Below are 21,332 nucleotides of genomic sequence, written 5' to 3'. Positions count from 1 at the left end.
CGTTCTCATCTCCTATTACAACTCCACACCCTCATCTAGGGTGCATTTCCATGTAATTCCCACTATTCCTTCTCCGCTCACACCACGACTCGCATGCAGATAAACTGGTGAGCCAAAAGTCAGGCAGCAGATACAGAAAGTATCCATAGGAATCCCAGTAAGCTCTTGGGAATTATTGCACAAGACCTTGGATTCAGTTTCTCAGAACAGTTTCCTATTGTGCCCACAACACGGTTCCACAGATACCTAGCAAAGCATTCTGGTATTTAAAACTCAAGTTCGCTATTTTTTCCCCACACAGACCATTCTAATGACTTGAACAGAAAGAAAATCTGTAGATGATACTGCTATTTAACTCAAGCATAGCACACAATAGTAATGACATACTTTTAAATACTTTTTTTGAAGAGTCTTTTTCAACATATAAAGAAAGGTTTTTTTTTTTTTTTTCTTTTCTTTCTTAAATCTGGCAAGTAGTTAAACCCCATTTGGTGCCTCACAAGACCTGTCTTCTTTGCACTGCTACACTGCTTAGAGTTCACTGCTCTATTCTGGAACTACCAGGTGTTTATCAGCTAAAACAAGGCTACACCCATGAGGAAGACGGGATTGAAAAACTGTAGGCACCAATGTTCAAATGTTCAAAATGTACAATGTGTTCAATGTTCAAAAATAAGCCCACTTATTCCTCCCCACTCCCCACCTCTGTGTCTGACTCAGTCTCTGAATATCACCAGCCTTCACTTCCTACAGCCAGAGAGAAACAACATCTTTTACCAACACTTCTTTCCATACTTTGAGAGATGGAAGAACACCCCCACCTTTATCACCATTAAGTAGCTACTAATTTATTTGTGAAGTATAAACTTAACTGTATATGTGAAAATATAATTCTTCAAAATAGCTTAAGTCATTTTCAATTTGTGCCTAGTGATTCCAACAATGCAAGCACAGAATTTTATTTTTGATGGCTGTAGACTGCATCTCATACCCCGGCCCTTAAATGAAGTCAAGCACAGCTCTAGTTTAATCACAGTTTCAATTATGGGCAGAGGGAAGTTGGGAGGAAGAAAAAAAAAGTTACAAAAACAAAAACAAAAACCAAACAAACCCACACTTAACAGGGAGAGGAACTCAACTCTAACAGTTACTTCTCTTCAGTACTGGGATGAAATACTGGTGGCAAATATCCTGCCATAGCAGGAAGTAGGAGGAATTCAAAGATTGCACCAGTGCTGACCCGCAGCAAAGATTCCAGGCTCCCTGCGGAAACCGATTCCTCTTTTGCTGGCCAGTGCCGAGAAGCTCAGTCATGTTGCTGCTCAGTTTGGAGTGAAACGACTGCCAGAACTTGGAGCTGCTGCATCAGCACCACACTAGAGACCCCAGCATGAAGCTTGGATGTGACGAGCAAAGGTACCCGAGATTCATGTATTGCCTCTCCAGCCACGTGCATTGGAAAATGACCAGTAACTGATTGATAACGGATGTTGCAGGGCGATAGCTGTACATTTTGGTAACAGTAAATAGCATTTGTAACAGAAAATATGACCCTGTTTCTAAATATAATACCACTAACTCCCACCAAAGCTTTTGTGCATAGCAGCATGTCTTTCAGTGAAACAAGGATAATGAATTACATAAATCTAATGGTGTTTGCAGTGTGTTACCCAGGACCCTGCTCTGGTATTCGACTTCGGTAGCTTGTGAAACTGTATGACACAAAAGAACTCAAATGGTAGTGTCAGATAACTGCTAAATGCGCAGATGCCACCTATGTATTGGGAGAAAAATCCCCAGCATCTCTGAATCAACAAAATACACAAGAATTTGTCACTTAATTAAGACAAAGTTTACAGGTAAGTGTATACAACTATGATTTACAGATGCTAATCTCACTTCCACATAGACATATCTCAATTTATTACTTTTAATTATCATGCAGCATTGGCAAGAAAATTAAGGTGCTTTTGTTTGTTTTTTAATTATGTGTCAGGCTGGATTCTCCCAGAAATCTGGCTCCTACCCTCATATCAGGCATTAAGATAGAAAATGCATTTAATTATTTACTGACAACTGCCAAATACATATGCTATCTTTTAAATCAATTTCAATTCGCTAGAACTGCAGATGTAATGAGAAACATATACAGTACTTCATACAAGTATGTAGGTCAACAAGAACTCCTGATAAGGGACTCATAATACACATTTCTTGTTAGGACTGAACCTATTTTTTTATGCTGCAATAGTACTGAAACAGAAGCTTTATCTTAGATGCTTACAGAACAGCAAAGATAGCTTAAATGGACCAACTGTTTTGAAAGAAGATGTAGACTGTCAGTGTGCTGAAACACAGCATATGTCTATCATGCATTTAGCTTTATTGCTATGATAAAAGATAATTGTCTGAGCATATATTTTAGTTCATTTCTTATCCAAGTCTTCCTTCTGCTCTGAAGTATACAATTAGATCATTGTAATATATCACTGTAGTTAATTATGCTTTCTTCTCAGATTACATAAAAATGTGTGACACTAAAAATCAAAACATAAAATATATACTTCCTCACACCTCTACCACCAGATCAATAAAAAAAATAAATAGGGTAAATATGAAAGAATAAAATCAATATCTTAATCTAAGCATCAAATAGGCTTTATTAGTTGTCTAGGAGATCTGTAGCTCTGTTGAATGCCTGGAATCTCTTCACTACAGGCTAGAAGCTGCACACTGTGGAAGCATGAGCCTGAGTTCATGAAAATTTATTCCTTCCAATACCAACAGGGACACACAACAAAAATATCATGTATTTAAATCACTAAAAAGACACAGAAAAACAAATTATTTCACTCACCAGAGCTATACCTTGAGTGTCTTCATGAGCCACTCTTACAATATTTGCAACACTTGTGTTAATGAAAAAATATCCAGAACCTTCTCTGATGAACAGCTCTGCCTGAAAAAGCAAACAAAATATGATTGTATCTTTCTAGGATGTTGCTAAAACTGGAATCTCTTCACCCATACCATAACTCGTGACATCATCCTCTCCCAGTGAAATAAGCAGCACAGCAATTACCTGGATTTCGGGATGGTTGTAAATGGAGACATCGGTAGGGCTCACTTTCACATCTTCCACTAGCATCAGCTCAATAGTGGCAGACACAGGTAGAAGAGGTTCATACTGAAAGAAACAATTCTATTTACCAGCGGTAACATCAGGCATCCCAAGCCAGAAAACAGTGCAAGTCTTCTGTATATGCAGGCAAGCACAGGTAAAGCAGATGAGAAAAGTGCCAGTGCCTGCAGAAAAGCTTAGGGTAACAGAACACTGACAAAAATCAGGTAACTGACTTAATGGCTCTGTCATTTCTAGATGCACGGTTACACAGAGGACAGGCTGCCACAATCTGTGTTATATCCCAGCCAAAGAACAAAGGCCTATGCATTAAGGATTTGCCAGGATTAACTAACCGAGTATAGCATATATAGGTAGTCTACTAGCTCAGATACATGTTATAAGTTCTTGCAGAATGACAAAGCATTGAAAACAAATATTTTCCTCCCACTTTAAGATCATCTTTTTACAGTTCCTCCTAACAGGCCACCAAATGTTGTTCTCCCTTACACATAAGCACTAGACCAGATGTAAGCCTAACTGCTTACTCCTAATAACATTAACTTAAATAGGGAAAGTGCTTTTAAGAGGAAGTTAGTATTATGTTCCCATTTTACCCAATTAGTAAAATTATTTCCTTTATGTAGAAAGGACGTCATGTTTTCCTAATGGCATAATAGGATGCTCCACTTAAACCGGGAACAACCATCAAGATATCAATTAGATTTTTATTTGAGCTTTTGTTTCTAAGAAAAAAGTATGGATAAATTTGAAAGCCACGTCCAGCAGACTGCCTTTAATATATTTGTAAACAGAAGGCAAATCACCCTATTTAAACAAACAACAAAGGTGGCATCTACAGCTAGATCTAGCTTCAAGTTTTGCTCTTAAGACAGAAGTGAAGTTCAAGTACAAGAGCATAAATCAGACATAGGTTTTGACATATGGTCTGATGATATCAGTCAGCCTTTGCTTTGCTCATGCAGAACATCTCTACTGTTTTTTGCAGTGGAAATCATAAATACATTAGCTTTCCCCAATGACAGCTGCACAAAGCACATGGTCGCTTTACTGAGGAACAAGCAGCAAAGCTTCACCAAATTATTAAAAAAGCCTAAATCAAAACAAAATGAAGTGAAACATTTCTTTGCAATCCCCTTGCACAGACAGTACAAATAAAAAAAAAAAAAAGAGAGAGAGAGAGAAAATAGAGAAGAATGGATGTGTGTGATGTGAATAGTGAAAGCTAAGAAAAAAAGAAAGAAAAAAAAAGCAGAAACACCCATGATTATAAAAATGCAGTGGTATGAATCCAAAGCAGCTAATGAATAGCCTTGTTTGGAGATTATGCATCATGCATGCATCACTGAGGGGAAAAAAAACCCACATCTACACACATACACACACGTATATGAACACTATAGACTAAGGAACATGGGGAAACACAGACAAAAAGCCTCCCAAGTTCAGAGTACCGGTGCTTTCACTTTAGCTGCTTTGAGATGAGATTGCTGGTATCCTGTTGCAGTTGCGGAGATCACAGTGGTTCCAGATACATGATGAACCAAGACAGTTTGCAAACCTGAAACAAAAGAAAAAGTCAAATGAATGTAATTATGGGGAAGAAAAAGATGAGATAGACACTGCAAATATTGAGCATTGTAAACAATTTATTTCTAATGTGTGCTGGGTACAAGCTGCAGTATTTCACATCTTACAGTAATTGTCGTTTTTTGCTGTTTTTTAGACAAATTCAGAAATTTTATAACAGGATTAATCCACGTCTTCTTCAGACAACAAAATACTAATTTAAACTGATTCGTACCGTGCATTTTCTTTTGACCGCCGGCATCTTCCTTCAGAGTGAGCTCCGTTAACATACCTGGCTCTATATTAGCTAGAGACATTTTTGTTGATTCCCAGATAATGCTAAGAGAACTGAAATTATCAAATTTACTGCCCTGTTGGTCATACGCAGTCAAGTCCAATACTGGATTGCGATAATTTGAAACAGGCACCTGAAAAAGGAATGAGTAATCTTAACTGAACAGATGCAAAAGTATCTTTTATCATTAAAGTTATATTTGAGTTCCATTTGATTTTTACAAAGAGATATTTTGTGAGAAGTGTCAATTAATGTGAGCCATCAATGCAGTTGTTTAGCTGGACTTCAAGTTATAGAGTTTTTTTGTTGAGCCTTTTTTGTTTTAATGTGACTCATTGACAAACAAATGAAAACAAAAGACACAGTCTGAGTAGTCTTCAGAGTTAATTAAGGAAGTTATTATTACGCAGAAGACACAGATCAAAAGTCTAATGTGCATCATCTGTTTTGTGGTATTTTCTGTGTGATAGCCCAAACACCAACCCTTAGTTATTTAGAACATTGTTGTCCTGTCACAGCTTTCTCAGACTTACCACCTGCTTGTTTTGTTGCAGCAAAGGACATGAGAGATCAATCTGAGGACTTGAATAAACAGGAGTCAAAGTGAGTCGTGAAGGGACAGCACAGATAAACTTCACAACAGCAGGTTCAACGGCTGGAAAAGGATTGGTGATTGTGGGATTGTTTCCAACTGTCAAGGCAATAACCTGTACAATTAGGAAAGCAGGAAAGTGAGAAGGGAAAAAGACTATTGAATTCAAGCACTTCCATTTCATACATCTCAGTTACACTCTGATGCTGTAAGAAAACAAGCAAGAACATGATGTTTATGAATTGACAGCACCAATGAAAATAAAGATGTAAAAGGGGACATATTTTAGGAATGGTTAAATACCATTATCAAAGAAATACTGCTGTGCGCTGTTCCTAGGTATTCATGTTTATTGCTGCTAAATTTAACTCAAATGACAAATCTTTCATAACTTACTAAGGTAACAAGCTGTTTTTTCCTTATCAGCAGGAACAGAAAAGCCCAAAGACAATATTTATAATCATTTTATTATGTTTAAAAACCATCATCTGTTCTATTTTGTATTCCCTCTTCACTCCTCCACAAAACATATATGATGTGAACACAGAGCAGGTATCCCAGCAGGCTGAAGCAGCTCTGCTCACTTGTCTTCGCCGCTGTTGCGCCAGCGTCACCAAAGCAAAGCAGACGTGACCAGGGCTGTACAGTACAGAGGAGACAGAGGAGAGCAGCCAGACATGCACAGCCAGAGACAACACCAAGATGCTTCTTCCTTTCTGAATTTGCACTTACAGAAATAGCAGTGTCCATTGTGGACATGAGTAAAAATTTGTCAGCTAGACTAAATGCTTAGCCCCTGCAAAATTACAAGAGAAAAACATTAAAATAAAGCCAAATGCTTTATAAACTGGCCAGGGTCAGTAAAGCAGGAAAAATCACTTCTGCAAATGGCAGAAACATGACCAAGTAGAACAAGATTAAAGCCTCGTTCAAAGGGTGCCTAAATATTAGGCTGGCGTATGCATACAGCTCTCATTTATCTGAACCAACAGAATTACGCTGGGCTGTAACTTGGAGGAACAGGTCAGACTGGCTGGTCAACCTTCCGCTGCAACCTTCTGCAATGATCTTGTTCATGCAAATTGAAGTAAACTGGAGTTATTATGCTCTATGTGTTCTATTATCCTCCACAACAGAGGTTCCTGTGGCTTTATACTGTAAAAACTCATCATAAAACACTTGTTAACATAATTTTATAAAATGCTTACCCTTAAAACCTGTACAAACATTACAATGAACAAAATCCATAAACAATGTACTTTTTCAAGTTCTTTACTGGCTTTTTATAAAAGTACTCACTATTTAAAAGCTATATGGTATCATAAGTCTGTCTGAAGCAAGTCCTCAATTGCCTTAGCTCAGTGTTTGATGGAGGACAATATAAATACTCTCTGGCACTTACTTGTTCTCCCAGGCTTTTGCAAGATGCTCTAATCCAATGCTGCATATTATTCCGAGACGTAGGAAATCCAAACAGAGAGAGACCAACACTTTCTGTGTCCTCAGCAGTGATGTTCCTGAAGAACTTTGAAGGTTCTTGCACCCACGGTCTGGGTCCTCCTTCAAATAACATATCTTTAGAGGAACCCAAAGTCACTAAAGCAACAGATGGAGGATCAATAGTCTGAAATGAACAACAGTTCTGAATTAATGATTCTGTCTACATGTCTTATATTCTGATTGAACTTCACAAATAAACCTCCTCTTTCTTAGGAGTTATATTTAGTTATTATTTTGATTAGGCTATGATTTTTCACACAGCAGTTTGCAAGCAATAATCTGACAGGTTATATTCAAGGGACTCCAAGAGCCTGAAGAAAAATATTTAGTACATTCAAATTCCATCTCTTTGATGAAAAACTGCAACAAGGCAATATTGAATACATACTTTTGAATACATCTAGACAGAGAATTTTCTACTACATTTTAAAAATAGACAGTACTTTAATACTTGAAGTAATGTCAAGCTTTACTCTTGTTTAAAATCCTTTCACTTGACAGTGCTCTCTCCAACAGTCTAGTGTGTGTAATTATTCTCCTACATATGACTTAAAATTTTACTTCAAACCTATAGAAAAATTCCACTCTGATGTACATCACCAGTATTGCCTGTGCTGTTAATCACCACAGAAATTAACTTGACATTTTAATAGGCAAAAATCATTTGAAGCTTGTGTTTCACTACTTTATTTTTGTCACAATATGTTAAGAAAGAACTAGTAACTGGCATAAAGGATGGTGAATTCTTTCTGTAAGCACTTGGTAGGAGGCAGGAGAAGAACTGTATATAAGTGCTCCTCTTTCCTCCCAGTTATTCCTTGGTTATATTGGTAACAGGTAAAGGCAAAAACCCATTTGAAAATTACAAGATTTAATTTTGAGTGTCCTCCTGCTCTTTGACTCCTGTTATTCTCTTACTTTTTATGCTATGAATTCCTTTTTTAAGGGTGATACCTGACAGCAAAATGCCCGTGTATTCCATTTCTGAGCATCTCAAATATTTTATTCTACCGATAGGAAGGAAAAGAAGATTTGGAAATAACACTTCTAAGCTCTTTCTTAATACATATGGGCCCTGTTAGGTACCCTTGAGGCATTTAAACTTATATATGGAAAGCAATGTTATAATGCTTCAATGCTTAGGGAATGTGAACGATAGCATGCATTTGAATAACTCATAATTAAAGGCACCAAGTCCTTTCACATTGCCTGTTAACAGTAGGAAAGATACCACACGACATTCAGGACACCTCATGATCTTCTAAGTGTTACGTTTTCTGTGATTCAATATCTTTTATTAAAAAAAAAAATTAAAGGAAAGTCATCATTACACTTACACATTTGTATGATTTACACAAACTTCTGTCCCATAGGAACAGCAGAGAGGGGGGTGATATACTATGGTCAAACATAATTATTATTATTAGCTTCAATCAGTTGATTTAAGCTTGATCTCTAAAGACAGACAGTAACATGAACACGCTATTCTATTTTCATATGCTTACCTTGTACTCAGATTGCTTCCTACTTTTTTTACTTGAACTGTCAGTGAAATATATTTTTCCTGTCTACAAGGAATCACTTAAAATAGTCAGTTGGAAAACAAAGGCTTTGAGTCTCGTATCGTTTTCAACCCATTTAGAATCTGATGGGGATTAATTTACTAATTCAATAGTTATTTGGTGCATAATGGGACATACCCAATTCTGAAGGATTGAATTTCAAGAATGAATTGTCCAGGTGCTCTTGTAATAAAAATCTGTTTTTCAGCTTTCTAAAGACTTTTTTTGTTTTTTTTTTTTAAAAAAAAGATGGCTGAATGAATCAGAATTTGTAGAAACCAAGTTACTGCAAAACAGCCAGAAAAAGGAACTCAGTGTTACAGACAAACGTTGTTATCCTTCGCTCTCAAAATACCCACTCCTTCACAGTTCGTTCTGAAGAGATTTGACTTTATTACTGTTCTGAATGTTCCTACTGAAGACAGCAATTGTAACTTTTGCCATAAAATCTGAAAAACGACCAAGAACATGACGTTTACTTTCTGCTTCAAAACTTGCAAAAATCTCTTCACTCAATGCCAACTTACCCATTCCTCTATACTTATACCTTACAGTCTTTATAAAGGAAAACTCATTCTCATACAGAAAGGGTGAAAACATGATTCTCTAAGACAGATCAGAAGGTTTTTTTCTGTGAATATATTCATAATACCAACTTGCTATTTTGCTATTTAGAGACACCAAGGGCTGCCTTTTTTTTTTCTTTAAATTAAGTGCAGCAAGAAAAAAGACTTACTTTTAATGGCAGATAGGCAGCAATGGTGATGCTAGCGCTGAGGTGGATATGACCATGGGTATAGCTAACAACAAGTGTTGTGTATCCTTGAGTTTCAGCTTTCACTCTGACTCCACTACAAAAATCTGCAGTTGGTTTAAGTCTCCCTGTCAAAAAAGGAAAAAAAATTAATAATCTTTAAATAGAATTTCCCAGGATTTTTAGTTAAAATTCTGGATGACTGTTCTTGACAGAAATATTTCCACCAGAAATACGTTGATCTCACCAACTGAACAGGTAAAGTGTTGGTTGTCTTTTGTATCAAACCAATCACTTACTGAAGTATCCATATCTCAAACCTCTATTTTTAAACTGTTCTAACAGTTCTAACAAGTCTTTTCTCTGAAGTACAAATTACATTAATTTTATTAATTGAATACTTTTCTTTTACTGTTTTAGATTAAAACTGGCTTGTAATTAAACCGGTTGTCCTGCGCAGAAGCACTGACTACAATTCAAGTTTTAGTTTTCACTGGCTAAAGGAAAGTTATTACCATGACATTTCTCTGACTCTTCACATACATTTTTTTCCTAAAATAAATAAATAAATAATAAAAACCACTATAACGGCTAATTATGAAGTGACATTTTAAAATCGCTGCCTCTTAGGCACGCAGATGGTACACTGCAGACTGGTTTTACTGGCTCAGTAGCACAGCGAAGAGTTTCCATACAAGAGGCACTCAGAAAAAGTACTGGTGTATCTGAATAATAAACTGACCTGGGCAGACACAGGGCCAAGCAGGTTGTTCATTGCCTGCTTGGGCATTAATAGCAAACTGTCCACTGGCCATTACTGGCAGACTTTGAGGAGGGAGGAAATCATATTCTGTACTCTTACTAAGTCTGACAAGATGCACTTCTTAATGCTGGGAACTGTTTTCTTAAAGCTGTGACAGTTTTGGCAAAATTTAAGCAGCTGATCTTAGCTTCCTGAAAGCAAATGCTGGCTAGTGCCTTTATGGAACTGAAGGGTACAGCTGGGCAAGCAGAACTAAGCACATGGTTAATTTTAAGATTCTTGCAAGTTTTCCACTTCACCATCAGAACACCATATAACCCAGACCCCTGTGAGAAGAAAACCCATCAGTTTCGCTATAGCAGCATTTTAAAAATACTAAAGCAGTAAATGAAAGGCATATAGGAGTGACTTAAGAGAGATATGTGACTGAGTAACATTTTATTTTAACTTTCAAAATAGGAGGGGGTTAAACCACCTTGAAGTGGTCTGAACACCCCTCGGTTTTCTACTTCCACAACCAGATCGAAGTGCGAGCAGTCGCTCAGCGGGACCGTCTCGCCTGTCTCCACGTTCGTTAGGCCGTTGATCCGCAGGGGCAGCTCCAACGTCTGGCCAATGCGCGCTTCAACTTGGCACGGCAGGAACTCCATCCCCCTGGGTTCAGTTACGTACACCTGACGGAGGAAAGGAACGGGGACAAGAGATGCACAGAACTCCACAGAAAGGTACCAGAAAAACAAGACTTCCTTATGGTCTCCTATTTTTCTTTGCCCTTGCATATACATCATCCAACGACTACCTTCCCTCTGACTGCTGGAAACAGTCCCTCCATTTCCCCCAACACAGTTACTGCTGTGTTCATCTGACACAGAAAGCTGCCAGAGGGTGCCATGAGGATTTCTCAACCATTTTATTCCACTTTCCTCAAAACAGTCCAAGCTCACCTTGGTCTAACAATCCTTCTGCTACTACTTGCATTAATTTTCTTTTCTGCCACCTGCCTTTTACTGTATAGAGTTTAAAGTGGGGATTAAAGTGTGTGATGAACAGCTATGCTGGACTTAGTACCTGACCTTGAGTTCTGCAGTGTGTTTGAGCCAGACCTGCTAAAGCCAGCAAAGCTCCCGTGGCCTTCAGTCTGCAGAGCTGAGAGCAGCAGCAGCATAGAAGAAATTATAGGAAGCAGTGTCTCAAAGACTTTCTTACAGCCTTAAGTCTTGTTTTTCTTGTATTTCTGTTGGCAGGGCATTTTTAATGGTATTCAAAATCCTCCCCCCACTAGTATATCAGAGATCAGAAATAAGTAAACACGTTCAGTGCCTTCCGCTTCCACAAGTAATCCTTATGTCAGAAATACCTTGGAAATCAAAAGGATTACTTCCAAAAATAAGTCTAGCAGAAATAGATCTTAGAGCCCATTGTATCAGTTATGTTGATAGACAAGTCTTAAGTATATTATTTGTTATTCTGTTGTGGCTTTTTCAACAACTTCAAACATTCCTCCAAAGATTGACTGCACGTTGCATAACAATTGTTGCGATCAAAGCTTCACATTTGCAGTACCTAAACTTCTTAACTATCTACAAATGGCTTCAGGATAAGTTGTCTAGCCATATGGTTCAGTGTTAAAACTACAGTCCTTGGGAAATACTATGTCTATCTCAGATGCATCTTGTAGAATTGACATAATTAATTTGAACACCAAAGAACAAGCTAATCTGCCCCTTAAAAATCAGCGTTGCAGTTGTTCCAATCACAACTTTGTTAGAAATATCTTTCCCAAATATTCATACTAACAGCAAGATTACCACTTACATTCTTTTCTTTTTACTATGGGACAGATTTGGCAGTCTTGATCCAACAGTTCTTAACACTTTTGCTAAAAGGTACTCTGATGCAACAGAAGAGCAATGCAACAACTACAGCTATGCTGCACATGGGAAAACTTAGGAGTGATGAGATCTTTTGTATAGCTGATGCATGTAGATTTAATCCAATCAGTTTGTTCTCCACCAGCTGCTAAATGGCATGCACGCATCGCATGGAGGAAGGAAGGTGTTCTGTGCTTGCTTTCTTGCTGCTGTGCTTCCTCAGAAACCAAAACCATCATCTTTACAAAGCCTTAACCAGACAGAAGTTATTTAACTTATGAATAGACATTCAGACACAAGTCAATCTCTGGACTCCAGATTAGTCATATATGCTCAGTACATTCTCTTACTGAGGTCAGGAGCAAAATTCTCTGTCAGGTGTCCATCTCATCACTAGCTCTTTGCAGAAGTCACTGAAGTAAAGCACAGATTCAAATGCCTGCGGCTATTGCTGCAGAAGCTGCTTTTTGTAGAAATGATAGACAGAAGTATCTCCCTACTGCCGCAACGCAGTGTGCGTATCTAAAATTAAACATCTTCACAAGTAACATGGGCCTTCAATCCCGACAGCGTGAGCAACACTGCATAATTACTTGAACACAGCCCTTGCAAAGACTATTTCTTGTCCAACAAGCACAGAGCCAAATTAGAATTTGACCAGATCAACTCATGCCAACATTCTCTTTTTGTGAAGGTAGTGGCATGGCACTACTTCACAGAAGTACACAGAAATACTTCACAGAAGTTACCAGTCTGGTAGTTCTGAGCAGCTTGACAGAAACTAAGCATCAGCAGGATTTAATTAAAGAAAAAAATTTGTGTTCCTAGAAAGAATTCCAAATCAGTAATACTCTGCGAAAAATATTTAACATTGTAAATTTACAGTAAGCATTAACTAGATAAGCTTCTTCACATATCTTTGAACTAACTGAAATGCAAGCAGACTCCATATACTATCCTTATATTTTCTTCACTTTACCTCACATGCTAAGAAAACGATCACCCTAACAAAATGCTAGTAAGACATCATTTGCACAAAGATGACAAAATCCTTCTTCAAAGTGTATTTTTTTCATTCCCTATGTTCTAATATTCCTACAAGATTATTCTTGGGATTTTGCATCTAGATTTATTAAGTGGCATGTATAGGATTCAGATCACTTTTTTAGGCAGCAATTTCCTTACCACACTTCATGTTATCTTTCAACGTTTTTTTATCATGGGGAAACCAACCCACCTCTTCCCCTGCAGAATGTATTTTTAGTTTGGCTTGTCTCCTTAGATGGCTAAACCAGCAGTAAATGACTGCTTCCTTCTTGCATTTAAAACATTCCTCACAGAAAAAAAGAGTTGCCAAGAAAATGGGTGACAAACTGAGACAAAATCAATGCAGTAGAGACAGCTTGAATTCCCAAAGTATGAACTCTGAGGCGGATCACCCACGCAGCCCCAGGGCAGAGAGGCAAATTGCTTGGCAACATTTTGCAAAGGGGAAGACCCACAGGATGCTCAACTTCTTCATTGTTTCTGAAAAGCCACCTCCAGAGCAACCAGGGAATGTGAAGTTTTACCTTCATTTCTCCATAGTGCAGTGGATTCTGAACATCAATTGCCTGAATGACACTGACACCAATGTCACTTCCAGTTGTCATAACTCCCTTGACTGTCACTGTAGCAACTGCCTGGTTAGAATAGGACCAGCTGAAATTTCCACTTCCGCCATGGGCCTAGAAAACAGAGAAAATCTTTCAAATATTATTTTTTTTACAAAGTGAATGGTTTTCACGTTTCTTAACTGTCAAGCTCCTGAATATCTTGCATGAAAAGCTGAACACACTGAGCATTGATAGAACTACTAACGAGTAAGTATAACCAAAATAATGCCTATGCACTTTGAAATAACTACAGTCAAATAAGAGATGAGAAAATTACTGTACTTCATTCACTTTCAGGTTGCTGCTCCCCAGTGCAGTTAACCCAAACATCTCTGTCCCCCCGCTGCAGATGTCTAATGCTAGCAGGGCCCAGTGACTGACAGTGCTAGTGCTGTGTCCCACTAGCTGGCACAAAACATTATTGTGCTAGCCACTAGTTGATAACCAAAGAGCAAACTCAGTGATATCGTGTCTCACTGCTGCTAGTTTGACACACTGCAAACAAACAAGCCCTTTCCCCTCCAAGATCTCAGTTACTGAAGGGCTGGTTTCAGCTAAGAAGAGCGTAAGAGTGTAATTATTCCACGTAAGGGTAAGAACAAGTTACTTGATATTATGGCCCACACCAATAGACACAATGATCATACTGGGAAAGCAATAGGAGCACCTGGCACTCAGGACAGGGCAGTATCTCCTGCAAGGTCATATTCTGTAAAGTCGAGGGCCAAAAAACAATCGTCAGCACAAGCAGAGTATTCTCCTCAACCCACAACACCAGGTGCTGAACTGAGATAATCATTGCAAAGCTGCAAGGCACAGTTTTTAAGGAGCATTAGGGAACAAGTTCAAAATTGCATTGGAGTGAAACTGGGTGCAACATGGGTGAACACCACAAGGAGTTCTTGTTTATGCCCATTTTGTTCATTTCTTTAGCTTCCTCAGTATTTGTTCTAATCTGTTTCATGGTTAGACTTATCTAAGAACAGACAAAAACATAAATCCTAGAGGAACGGTGTGGGAAAATAAACAATCTAAACGGAACTAGATTTTGCTAAGTGGCTTCTCATAGAAAAATCAAAAAACGTCTTTTCTCTTTTCCCCTTCCATAAGCACCGGTACAACCTACTTGCAGAAAGAGCACTGGATAAAGAAGAATGGCTAAAAAAGAAATGGCATTTGACGGAAGGAAATGTGTGAGATATGGTGAAAAACATTTGGTCACGGAACGTGTATGTTAAAAGTGTTTTGGAACAATATCTTCGGCTAAAATAAAGGAACGGGCAAAAGATGTACCATAGAAATACCAAATTCCTCATAATTCTGCAGTCACAGCTCCTCGTCATGTAAACTACATGTATTACTACATTTTTCTCTCTAGCAGTCAGTCTGCACTGAGAAGACAGAATGAGCCAGCTCCCATTTCAGCTTAACTGTTCTCCTCAGCGGTGCCCAGGGCAGGATGCCCCAGGCACAAGCTGCGCACAGGAAGTTATGTCTTAACGGAACATTTTTTTTTTCCACTGTGAGAGTGGTTGAACTCTGGAGCAGGTTGCCCAGAGAGGCCGAGGAGTCTCCATCCTTGCAGATATTCCAAGCCCACCTGGACACAGTCCTGGCTATCCTGCTCTAAGTAAGCCTGCGTGAGCTGGAGGTTAGACCAGATGGTCTGCCGGGTTCCCCTCCAAACCCACCTATTCTGTGATCCACAGACTGTTGAAATACATCCCGCAGTTTGTCAGCCATGCACTAAGCTTCATAAGGATGGCACTAGCTTTTGCATGCCTGGAAGAACAAGCATCTGCATACCATCAGTTTTACTTGCAACAGAAACCATCTTATTAATGCAAATATGAACAAATCAACAACAAAGACAGCTGACAAAGTGACTCTGAAACCATCTGGAAGGAGTTACTTCTACAGCTATAAACAAAATAAGTCTAGATCCAAAATCCTTTTAAACTTATTTTCCGAGAGAGTCCATTCAGTGGTTTAAAATAGCCTGGCTTAAAAGCTATTGAGTAGGAGGCAAAAACTAATCTGTGAGCAGGGACAACAGTCACGCTGTGTGCTATGGTAAACAACCACTAGTATTGTTGAACAGACAGACTGGGAAAGCACTCTTGGTTTCAGTAGATACAATTCGATTCAAAAGCTGAGAGGGAAAAGAACCTGACTTTTAAATGGAAAAAAAAAAAAACTCAGTATTTTGATTAACAGGAAAGAACATTTTGTAGTGAAACATGTAATGATACGTTCAAGGTAAAGGGAGACAAGAATAGATCTGAGAGAGGCAGAAAACAAAGCACAACATCTTTACTTTTCCTCACTTGTCTCTTGCAGAAGTTAAAATGAAGTACAGAGAATGCATTTGGGTACTAAGAATTTTTACTCTGGTGGTGTAGTTCTGCATAGCATGAACGAAAATACATTTTAATCCCAGAGAAGGTGAAAATATAGATGACATTGAACTCAGTGGCCTTACCTCCAGAATTATACCAGCAAATATACCTAACTTTCTGAGAAATCCAAAAGTAGCCATTCAGTTATTTAGTTTGTGTGTGTGTTTGTCTGCACGCACGCACATTTTTCCTTAAATACACCCTGTGACCTGCTGCCTCTTCTACTATACTGTTTTCTTGATGATAAACCAGTAACTCAGCACTACTTTATGTTAAAGGGGAGAGGTAGGAATCATGCATGAAAATTCTGAGAGCAGGATCTGGAGGAGAGGCCCAGAGGTGAGAATCTTGGCTGGAGAAGGGATTTGCATGAGGTTCTTTTCCCAGGTAGAGCACACACTGGATGCTGAAAGACAATCAGCTTTAATAATCATACGAAAGGATTGGTAGAGTGGTAGCAAAGACAAGGCACAAGAATCTCCAGAAAAATCCCTTTAGAAAGGCATAATATACATGAGGACATTGCTTTTCCCTCCCTGGGAGGCAGAGGGTCTCTAGGGAGCTGGTCATGCACCTTGTTATGCCCTTTTGATATATCACTTTTGCATGACATTTCAAATCACACTCCCAGTTTACAGTAAATAGCAGATTCCATTTTTCCTTTTGTTCTGCAATTTTGCAACTAAGATGTTTTCCCTAATCCTAAGCCACGTGCATGTGCGTGAAAGAGAACTTTTTTAAAAATACATACTAATTCCTGCAACAGTCCTCCAAACAAGTTTGTGCCTGAAGCTTCAAAGTTCACTCTATGGAATTAATTACAGGCCTCTTGGAGCAGTACTTTCTGCATTTAGATGCTACTTTTGCATACCTGTATGGTGTACTGGTAGGTTCCTGCTCTTGGCTGCCACGGAAACGTCAAAATGCTGGGTGAAAGAACTATTGGAACATAAATTTCAACATCCTGCTGGTTTCGCACTGGAACTGGCAATGTATGAACACCTCCATCCTATAAAAAGCAACATCTTATAAATGGTACCACACTACCTTCCAGGAATAATTTTCAGTCTATGTTTATAGGCAAGTAGTTGAAAACACCTCTGAGAAAAAAACAATTTAGGGTCACTTGGTTATGAGCAGTGTTATTTACAAGCTCATCGCAGCAAGGTGTACTGAGATATGGGTTCTCAGGCCCATTTAAAAGCAAACAGCAGCAAGGAATACACTCGTTTGCTACTCCTACTACTAGCCCATACACATTCCACACAGGATAGCAGGGGAAGACACTGTCTCCAAGCCTAACACACCCAGTCCTCAATCCATCTGGAAAAAACAGACTTCACATATTGCTGAAATGCTCTAACAGTTTTGCACAATGTACTTTTTTCTTGCTGAGATTATAAAAGAAAGTATTAATAGCTCTCAGTAGACCTCATTTCATTCAAGAGCACTTGTCTGACACAGGGAAAGAGTAGGTCATAATATATGAAGCTCTACCAAATCCTACTCAAGGAGTCACTGAGGAGATTTCAGAGCAAGTGGGTTGAAGCACTGAATTGTTCCAGCTCCAAGCAAAAGTAAATTTGCTTGAAGCAAATTCCCACAGCACCTTCCCCAGTTACCCATAGGTGCAGCAACCTGTCCAATTATTAGAAAGTTAACAAATACTAAAGAAGCCTGTAGGCTGATAGGTTTGGCAGATTTTCAATTTATATCATTTACTAAATGAGAAAACTTTCCAAACGTAACTGAATGCCAAACAAGGCCAGCTTATGAAACTGATGATCCTATCACAATAAATTGTACAGTTTACCCAAAGAATGTGAAAGGGCCTTTGCACCGGCACAAGGATGTGCTACAAGCCCAGGTAAGATACTTGCCACCAGGAAAAAAAGGTCCTTACTGTGCACCACCAGTTAACAGGTACTTGCCACACACACAGCAGCAAAATCCCACAATCTTTACTTAAGCAAATCCGCTGCCAACTTAGTTGACAGTTTTCCTAAAGTAACAATTTCAGGATATTGTTCTTAATCTGTTTAAATAATGATGGCTTAGACCCATGTAATACTTAGCCTTCCTTTCAGAAAGCCTGCCAGCTACTAAGCCACTAATGTGCAAGTAAAGCATTTTTTAGGTCTACTGGTAAAGCAGAACAGTTATTATAAAGACATACCTGATCTACTACAGATGTCAGTGCAGCATCAATAATGGTCTGACCCTTCTTTATTGCTTTCACATAATGATATGATCCATTCAAAGATGATTTCAGAACCTCAAAATATTCTTTGGACAGCTTGGTATCAATTCTAATATTCTAAAATTAAAGCATTAAATATTTATTGCTACAAATAACTGACATTAATACTGACTACATAGTTATAGAGATGTTAGTAGCAAACCAATGAGGGAACAAAAATTTAGTAATTTAGTTCAGAGAAACTTATATGAAGTTGAAGAATAAGAGCACTTCCCCCATGAAAGCGTAACAGTCTTTCAACAAGTTCATACATTTTAGTCATAGCACAACACTAGCTCCACAGCGAAAAAAGCCTTTTTTTAAAAAAAAAAAAAAAACAGCAGCAACATGTAATTTAGCATGGAAAAAAAGGCAGCAATACTTATACCTTTATATATTTTTAAACAACCTTACAACAATTTAGATGTTGTAATTCTTAACATAATTTGGGAAAAAAACATGGGACTACTTCCCCCATAAAATACTTCCCCTGCAAAATGACTGAAACTCAGATCTGTATTTCAGGCAGCAATTATAAGGGCAAACAAAATAACATTAATGGATACACTATAGTCTGAACAGCAATAATTAATAATATTAATATGTTTGCAAATGAACTAAAGATTTTTCTTCTTTAGATTCTACCAGTAACAGAAACTTAGCACCTACTAGCTGGAACTCGTCTTATAAAAAATGAAGTGTTTCAATGCTAAAGAGTCATTAAACCTTTTCCCATTACCAACTGAAAAGAAAGAGTTACTCCCGAGTGCTGTAAACCTGCTTTATCTCATTCTCTGAGATAGGCAAGATTGCCTCTAAAGGTGACATACTTGCACTGTGGGCAGGGGAGATGGAGCCCAGCAGCGATGCTGCTCTCCAGTTACACTGGTTTGCAACATCCAGTGCGCTGCTTATGCAGCATGTTTGAGGAACACTGTCCAGCTTCATCCCATTTTTCTACTTACACTTCAGTGAACTTTAACCACCCACGAAGCTTTATTAAAAAATCAAAGATAAGAAATAACAAGTCCTGATTTGTCTTAACATCAGCAAGAAACTGTTCAACTAATGGCAAAGAAACTCAGGATTTAGGAGATAAACACTCAGGAAAAAAATATATGTTCACTTACGTCAGATAAATACACCTTATTGCTTGATTTATCATACACTTCAATGGTAATTTCATAAGTTCTGCCTGTTTCTAGGACCCATCTATCACCAGGGTGAACTGTAAATCCTACAAAACAGGAAACATCGTGAACATGAACATTTCACTTCCCGTGCCTGCACTCTGAAGATGCACCACAATTGCTGCAAGTTCTTGAATATAGAGGTAAAAGTAAAAGAGGAAAAAAGTTTACCACAAAACCCTTTTCACATTCAGCTGATTTTCTGAATATGCCAATTCTTCTAAAATAACACAAGTCTTGTGAGAAATAAAAAAATAAAAGCATGGAAATCACACCAACACCCCACCATGAGAACAAAGTCAAGAAATCATATTAAGCTGTCAGAAAAAAATATGGCAAATACTAACCTAAATAACCTGGATTCACAACATAGATGGTGCTGTTTGGTAGTCTGGACACCCCTTGCATGCGAATACCTGAAGTTTCAGTAAAGGAACAAAAAAGCTTTGTGAAAGTCAAAGATCAGCTTGTTTCTGGTATTGCTTGAGCCTCTTTGGATACTTAAACTAAGTGTAAATGAAAACCCGATTAGCCCCACTATCCCCAAAGGCACTGACAAGGAGATCCCACCATTTTAGAATATAATGCTCTAAATATAAAAATTAAACAAAGCCCCAGCACATCCCACACTGATTGAGAGGAATGGACGTGATTGATTTGATCTTCTTCCAGTCTAAGGTCTTAGAACATGTCAAAGCACAGGCAGCTCTGCTGAGGCTGAGTTCACAGCTGTGCCGCTTTCCAAGACTTGAGCGGTACTCCCAATTTCCAAGACCACTGGTACAAATTTGGATAATATTATCTTTTTGTGCTGTAAAGGGCGAAAAGTTTGTCTCCTGCCACAAGGACCTGGACGAAAAAGCATGACCCAAAGGATACTCTTGTGCCCAAGAATGAGATTAGCCTGTCCCGGCTGCACTGCAGTTACGATGGACGTTGCCTGATCCAGGCTGGCAACTGGCCGGGATGGATCTCCCTCGGGGCCAACTACGTTGTTCTGCAGCTGCAGTTCATACTGATCAGAGGGCATCATTAATTCTGTACATAAAACAAGATGACATATGAAGCAATAAAAGCAAATGTGCCAGTGTTGGGAAGCTGTTAATTATTGCTGATTATTTTTTTTTATTGATGCCTAGTGTATACATGAAGTTATTTTAATTTTGTAGAAAAAGTATTTCAGATTATACGAGCACACAGGAGTCTAACATCTAACTTCCACTTCTTTGAAGCTACAGCTGACAGCTAAAACTGTCCATTCTTCACCCCTAACATCTGATTAATTTCCAGCTTCAAAAGTGATAAAGCTGCCTTCTACAACTTACTGAAAGTTTTTGCTGTTCCATTTCATATTACTAGCTGAAGACAGGCCTTATAAAGCATCTCATACTTAGTTTATATAAAAGAAAGCCATTAACAGCACAGGCTCCTTGTACACAACTGAAGCAATTACGAACTCAGACTTCTGAGCACAGGGTAAAGTTAGACAAACGACACTGGCGAAAATAAAGCAAGTCCATTCATCAGAAAATACTCTTTGTTAGCAAGAAAAGATAATCTAAACTTAGCTTAACTAAGAAATCATATAGATTTCTAGCTCAATGTGAAAAAAATCAACATACCTACTATTAGCTCTTATTTTTCTAAGTTACCCTTGCCTGTATGTCCTTGACAAACCTGAGACTACATCCTCTGCAGAGTTTCTGAGAGAGAAAAGTCTAAATGGCTGCATAACCAAACTTTAGGAAAATAATACTAAATATTAACAAAGTTGTCCAAATACAATTAAAAATTGTATAAG

General features: G+C 38.3%; 1 protein-coding gene across 1 annotated transcript in view; it reads right to left on the bottom strand.

Moving 5' to 3' along the window:
- Window positions 1-21,332, bottom strand: part of NUP210 (nucleoporin 210) — a 58,068-nt gene that overhangs the window by 21,276 nt on the left and 15,460 nt on the right. The window contains exons 7-20 of the mRNA XM_088522890.1: window positions 20,411-20,569; window positions 19,879-19,947; window positions 19,472-19,578; window positions 18,279-18,419; window positions 16,974-17,111; window positions 13,620-13,775; window positions 10,653-10,851; window positions 9,397-9,542; window positions 7,001-7,222; window positions 5,540-5,713; window positions 4,947-5,139; window positions 4,597-4,703; window positions 3,083-3,187; window positions 2,858-2,959 (exon numbers count right to left, since the gene is read on the bottom strand). Coding sequence (XP_088379016.1) covers window positions 2,858-2,959; window positions 3,083-3,187; window positions 4,597-4,703; window positions 4,947-5,139; window positions 5,540-5,713; window positions 7,001-7,222; window positions 9,397-9,542; window positions 10,653-10,851; window positions 13,620-13,775; window positions 16,974-17,111; window positions 18,279-18,419; window positions 19,472-19,578; window positions 19,879-19,947; window positions 20,411-20,569 — 2,018 coding nt within the window. The remainder of the gene's footprint in view (window positions 1-2,857; window positions 2,960-3,082; window positions 3,188-4,596; window positions 4,704-4,946; window positions 5,140-5,539; window positions 5,714-7,000; window positions 7,223-9,396; window positions 9,543-10,652; window positions 10,852-13,619; window positions 13,776-16,973; window positions 17,112-18,278; window positions 18,420-19,471; window positions 19,579-19,878; window positions 19,948-20,410; window positions 20,570-21,332) is intronic.

The sequence above is a fragment of the Tinamus guttatus genome, unplaced genomic scaffold (assembly GCF_059628265.1).
Source record: "Tinamus guttatus ecotype Peru unplaced genomic scaffold, ASM5962826v1 Tinamus_guttatus_pri_ptg000169l, whole genome shotgun sequence".
Taxonomy (NCBI): domain Eukaryota; kingdom Metazoa; phylum Chordata; class Aves; order Tinamiformes; family Tinamidae; genus Tinamus; species Tinamus guttatus.
This window is presented reverse-complemented; position numbering and strand designations above follow the sequence as displayed.